The following is a 6,357-nucleotide window of genomic DNA, read 5'->3' on the forward strand; positions in this document are numbered from 1 at the left end:
GTGGTAGCAGACACCTTTAATCCCAGCACTCGGGAGGCAAAGGCAGGTGGATCACTGAGTGCAAGACCAGCCTGGTCTACAGAGCTAGTTCCAGGACAGCCAGGGACACACACTCAGAAACCTTATTTTAGCAGGCTTCTTTTTTTCTTCTTTCATTAGAAGCCTCTCACTGAGAGACTCAAAATTCAGTCAGACCCCTTTTTAAGTGTTCATCCACCCCCTTCAAATATGCTAACTACTTTTGCTTTCTTCCTCAAAGAGCTAGTGATGCCCCTGCTGTTTCTGCAGAATCCTGCACAGTCTGTGGGTGCTTTTCTGTAGACTGTGTTAGCCACACGAAGGGATGATCTCACCTATAACTGGAATGTTGAGAATGACTTACAGTCATAGATAATGTTTCAAAAGCACATGACCACTGAGCAACAGTCAAAGGGCATCCTTAACTGGACTGCTGCTCAGAAGCACAGAAAGAAAGAGCTGCAATAAAGCTCTCTTGAGGCAGGTTTAAGTACAAAATTACTAAAATGGCACTTCCCACGCCAGAAGGATGCACTGGGGATGGCTTTTACAGTCCACGAAACCCCGCCATGGTAATGTGTTACCGATAGCGCTGTTATGTGACACACAGACGTGATGCCAGAATCCCAGCAGATACAGCCAAGAACGGAGCAGTGTGCTACATCATGGCTCTGGGCCCCAGCACTTGTTCTCCCCGAGTGCTTTGCCTTCCAGTCCTGTTCTCTGTGCCTCGACTCCTGAATCCACTAATCCTCACCACTCGGGAGCTTATCCAAAAACTGACTAAGGGAAACGCTGATCTGAGCAGCGACCAGGCAGAAGCTGCTGAAAGGACACCCTTGGCTCACCGCAGGTTTCAATGCAGGGGTACGCTGGAGGGGGCTCTCTCCAGTTCCCACTGGAATCTTTCATGTGAGACCGGTCAGAAGCAAAGTTCTTCAAGTAGGAATCAGCACGAACCACTCTAAATTTCCTGCAGATAAATCGATATACATTTATATCAGGGAGATATTGTGGCTGGCGTTCTAACTCATTCCTACAATGGACTCTTTCTATGGCATGCACAAAACTGCTCAAGAGTTTCTGCACTGTTCCTAATGCAAACACATGTACATGGCTAATTACCTATTTAACCGGATGAAGGAAATGACTGAAACCCAAAGCTATGAAAGTATAAGAGTAAATCTATCCAGTTGTTTTTGTTTACTCAATTGCACAGGGGGCCAAAGGGATAGGATTTTGTCGTTGTTGTTGCCTTTTAATTTTCTTGAGTTTGACATCAGCCATGCTCTGGCCACACTCCAGCAATCAAGATAAAAATCTGGCAGGGTGGAGGTGGCACACACCTTTAATCCCAACACTCAGAAGGCAGAGGCAGGCAGATCTTTGAGTTCGAGGCCAGCCTGGTCTATGGTCATCACACTCACTTCTTAAACATATTTATTCAAGTATGTGTGCATGTGTGTGTGAGTGCACACGCGTGTGTGGTCAGAAATAACCTATAGACATCAATTCTCTCTTTCCACCATATGGATCCAAGGGATAGAAGTGCAGTCCTCAGGCCTGGCTGACCCTCATTGTACTAATGTTTGTAACACCATCTTTTATATAAAGCCTTTAGAGCCTTAAGATACTCTTAAACTATTGTAGAGCAAGCACACCAATAATGCAGAAATAGGAGGACAGAGACAGAGAGGAGGAGGGGAGAAGACAGTGGGAGAGAGGAAAAGACTGAGAAAAGGGGAGGGAGAGAGGGAGGGGGAAGGAAGGGACAGAGATGACTTCTGCATGATCACCAAGTCTTACTTCAGAAAGTCAGTAACTTTGTACTGAATTTCCTCACCTCCTAAACTGTGGATGAATGTCATCATCAGACTTAAGGGCATCTTCTACGTAAATGTCGAAGGGGCAGGGAAATGGCAAAATAGTGTCGAGATCATAAATGAAGCTCTGTCCTTCACTGGACACGTGAAGCAGGATGACATGGTAATCCTAGGAACAATAATCACTGAGGTTAACCCAGTTGGTGCAGGACAGTCAGTTCCAGCACTGCAGGACCAGGGCACAAGCATTAGCAGGAAAGCAGCTATCAGACTAATATCACCCTCCTTGTAATAGCCAAACAAAATAATAAAAGGCAAAACCACCCAGACAGAAAAATGTCCAGTGACTGGAAGATGGCTAAGAGTGAAAGCGTCTGACCCACTGTTAAGTGATAGCCCATGTTCTATAATTGAACAGAAAAACTGATTCTGCAACATAGATGTATTTTGTATTATAAAGTTTGGTTATGTAAAGACACGCATATGCACTTGAAAGTATATATGCATTCATTTCATACATATAAATTCAGAAGTCTACAAAGATCTTCTTCCTCACTTTGGATCATTAATGCTCCACAAAAAAAGTGTTAAAGCCAACAGCATGGTCTCCTAAGGGTAGTGAAAGTGACTGTCCCCCCAAACTGGCAACAGTGGAGTCTTCCTGAGGACAGTAAAAGTGACTGTCCCCCAAACTGCCAACAGCGGGGTCTCCTAAGGGCAGTAAAAGTGACTGTCCCCCCAAACTGCCAACAGCGGGGTCTCCTAAGGGCAGTAAAAGTGACTGTCCCCCCCAAACTGCCAACAGCAGGGTCTCCTAAGGGTAGTAAAAGTGACTGTCCTCCCAAACTGCCAACAGAGGAGGTCTTCCTAAGGGTAGCCTGAAGAGGACACTAATTTTCAGTTTTTATTACTTTTCTAATTAAAAGAAAAAAATTAAGGGAGCTGGAGAGATGGTTCAGTGGTTAAGAACACTGGTTGCTCTTCCAGAGGACCCAGGTTCAATTCCCAGCACCCACGTGGCAGCTCACAACTGCCTGTAACTCCAGTTTCAGGCTATCCGACACCTTCACACTTATATATGCAAGCAAACCATGAAAGCACATAAATAAAAATAAATTATTAAAAAAAAAAACTAAAAAAAAACCACCAAGCTCTCATCTGCAGCCATTAAAGGAGAAGAATAAAGACAGCTCCCATAGCCCTGCTGGGTTACAGAATGGGTGCTACTTTTGCCTCCTGCTCTCACTCCCAGACACAAGGCACCAGCACCAGCTGATGGCTAGGACCACCGTAGGATTCTCAAGGGGCAGGTATGCAGGCTGGTGCTTCAAACCCAGGAAAAATGCTCTCATGGAGAAAGTACACCCAAACCATTTTCAGTCTAAAATTCAGGTGCTACCGGCACCTGATGTTCTTACAGCACTCCATAGTTTACACAGCATGCTAGCGCTGCTTTGACCTGAGACGAGAAAGTTAGTCGACACTAGACACATGTATGCTGAATGCTCCCTTCAGCTCCCACTGCAATTAAGGAAAGCAGAGATGGAATCCACCAAGTGCACTCTCTCCCTCCAGATGAGCTAGGATAGGAGCTGCTACCCCTCTAACAGCCTACTTCCTCCCCAGTCTGATGACCCTTACTTCTCCTCCACAACAACCCTGGTTTTCAGTCACATTTACCTAGGAATTAGTTAAGAATACTAAATCTTGAGCCGTGGAGGGCTCAGTAGGAAATTTAGTCACGCAAGTCTGACAGCTCAAGTTTCATTCCTGGAACCCATGTAAAAAGTCTATGGATGTGGCGCTCAACACCTGTAATCCAGCACTCCTACAGCGAGGCGGGAGGTGGAAGCAGCCTGGAAGCTCACAGGCCGGCCAGCTAGAGTCTGCAGCACAGCAGCAGAAACAAAGACTCGCCTCAGCAAAGCAGGTGAGAGCCAACATGTCAAAGTGGTGTTCTCACCTCTGCATACACCTCTGCACATACATGCAATAAACAAATAATAAGTTAAATACTAAAAAAGAGGATACTAAATCTTGATCCCTTCTCCAGATAAACTAACACGGCACCTATACTTTTACCTGGTCTCCAGATAAATCAAATGTGCATCTAGGTTATATGTAATAAGCTCCTAGTGCAGAATAGATACAAGACTGGGAAATCACAAATTTTTCTCCTACACTGGACATTTATAAACATTACTATAAGTCAGACATGATGGTCTATGCCTTTAATCCCAGCACTTGGGAGTTAGGACGGGAGAAATGGAAGATTCAGGTTAGTCAAGACTGTTACATAGCAGGCTTTCTCTGGGCCACCAACCCGATCCCAAATTAAGACATGGAGACAGCCGGGTGATGGTGGTGCACACCTTTAAGCCCAGAACTCGGGAGGGAGAGGCAGGCAGATCTATGTGAGTTCGATGCCAGCCTGGTCTACAAGAGCTAGTTCCAGGACAGACTCCAAAGCTACAGAGAAACCCTGTCTCTAAAAACCAAAAAAGGAAAAGAAAAAAAGGAAAAGTAACTCTGTACTAGTCAACACCCCCAGCTCCATAACCACACCTGACAGAAACAAGGAAGTGAGGAAATGTTTGTTTTGGTTATAACGGGTCTTCTTCTGTCCCACCAGCCAGCTCCCAAGTAATGACATGGAGACTTATTGATTATGAAAACTCAGCCTATAGCTTAGGCTTGTTCCTAACTAACTCTTTTAACTTAACCCATGTAAATTAACCTACGTTCTATCACATGATGTTACCTCTCTCCCATCTTGTACCTCCTGTTTCCTCTGTCTCCTGGCTTCTCTCATATGCCTGGATTCCTCCACATCTTCCTTTCTCTCCCCGAAAATCCCACCTATACCTCCTGCCTAGCTATTGGCTGTTCAGCTTTTTATTACACCAATCACAGCAATGCATCTTCACACAGTGTACAAATATCCCACAAGAAGCTACAGTCTACCAACTCTAGGGGGAAGGCATAATGATGGGAGTGATTGTCCATGCCAGCAGAATATGAGACAACTGTTCCCCAGGTGATGACAGGCTGGGAGGCAGAGAATAAGAGAACAGGTACCATTACCAATGACGCACTTCTACTAACTAGGCCTCAGGTCTCAGACATTTCACGGTCTCACAGAACAGCATCACCAGCTGGGGACCAAGAATTCAAGCACACAAGCCTATAGGGGACATTTTATACACAAACAGATCCCAAAACAAAAGGTGGAAAAATATATGCCCACAGTGCTTCTACCACAGACAGAATAATATCCATTCTCAAAAGATCCTTTTACTAGTAACTGTCATAGCCTATCTCTAGTGTGCCTTCATCTGCTTTACCACAGCATACTGGTCACTCAGAAGCCACAAGGAACAATGCATCTGAGGCTTGTAGGTGGCCATCTTACCCAGATGACAGGTCCATTCCCAGGTCTTGCCTGCTGTTTCCAAATAGGTACCTACAAAATATAGGACATGCAAGGGTTTCATTCAAAGTCTTCTTAGCTGGGCAGCAGTGGCAGGTGCCTTTAATTCCAGCACTCAGGAGGCAGAGACAGGTAGATCTCTGTGAGTTTGAGGTCAGTCTGGTCTGCAGTGCGAGTTCCAGGACAGGTTCCAAAGCTACAGAGAAACCCTGTCTTGAAAAACATAAACAACAACAACAAAAAAATCCTTCTAGATTCTCTACACCAATACATTAGTGAATAATAAACTATTCCTAAATGGCTGTGGAGATGATACAGTAGTTTATAGCACTTGCTGCTCTTGCAGGAGACCTAGGATTTGCTCCTAGCAGTCAACAAACATCTGTAACTCCAGGGCCAAGGGATCCAACCCGTTCTGGCCTCGGCAGGCACAGTGCACACAAGGTACACAGACATGTATGAAGGCAAAACATCTGTACACATGAAAGAAAGAAAGAAAGAAAGAAAGAAAGAAAGAAAGAAAGAAAGAAAGAAAGAAAGAAAAGAAAGCAGCCAAACATAGTTAATTGGACACACCTTAATCCCAACACTCAAAAGCAGAGGTAGGTGGCTCTCTGTGAGTTTGAAGCCAGTCAGGGCTACATAGTGAGACCCTATCTCTCAGGATAAATAAATAAGTTAACTAAATTCAATTCTAAAATAAAAATGTTGATGTTTCTAAGCAATCAACATCAAGGTGAAAGAATAAAATCCAAGTCCTAAGTGCTAGTGAGAGCTCACAAGAACTTCAGATATTACACAGTGTTCTCCAGACAGCAGAGAGGCCTGGATTAGGAAGCAGAAGTCCTGCCTTCTCTCTCAGTTATTCATGAGCCCTCTCTGCATCTTTCCTTCTTCACCGATCCAGTGGAGAAAGTTAGCAGGTCATGGAGGTCCATGCCTGAAAGCCCAGCCTTAAGCTACATGAGTGTGAGGCTGGTGGGCTGAGGTACATGAGACCTGTCTCCAAAACACAAGTCAAGTCAATAAAATAAAATAAAGTTGTCTACACCTTGCCTATTTCACAGAACTTCTATTAGCCCCAAA

At 44.7% G+C, this 6,357-nt stretch overlaps 1 protein-coding gene across 2 annotated transcripts in view; it reads right to left on the reverse strand.

The window, feature by feature from the left end:
- Positions 1 to 6,357, reverse strand: part of Wdyhv1 (WDYHV motif containing 1) — a 16,617-nt gene that overhangs the window by 1,761 nt on the left and 8,499 nt on the right. For both annotated transcript variants that reach the window (XR_003377504.1, XM_005354580.2), the window contains exons 3-5: positions 5,254 to 5,304; positions 1,862 to 2,010; positions 867 to 991 (exon numbers count right to left, since the gene is read on the reverse strand). Coding sequence is in view for 1 of the 2 variants with exons in the window: in XM_005354580.2 (XP_005354637.1) it covers positions 867 to 991; positions 1,862 to 2,010; positions 5,254 to 5,304 (325 nt within the window). In the remaining variant the exon portion in view is untranslated. The remainder of the gene's footprint in view (positions 1 to 866; positions 992 to 1,861; positions 2,011 to 5,253; positions 5,305 to 6,357) is intronic.

The sequence above is a fragment of the Microtus ochrogaster genome, chromosome 15 (genome assembly GCF_000317375.1).
Source record: "Microtus ochrogaster isolate Prairie Vole_2 chromosome 15, MicOch1.0, whole genome shotgun sequence".
Taxonomy (NCBI): Eukaryota; Metazoa; Chordata; class Mammalia; order Rodentia; family Cricetidae; genus Microtus; species Microtus ochrogaster.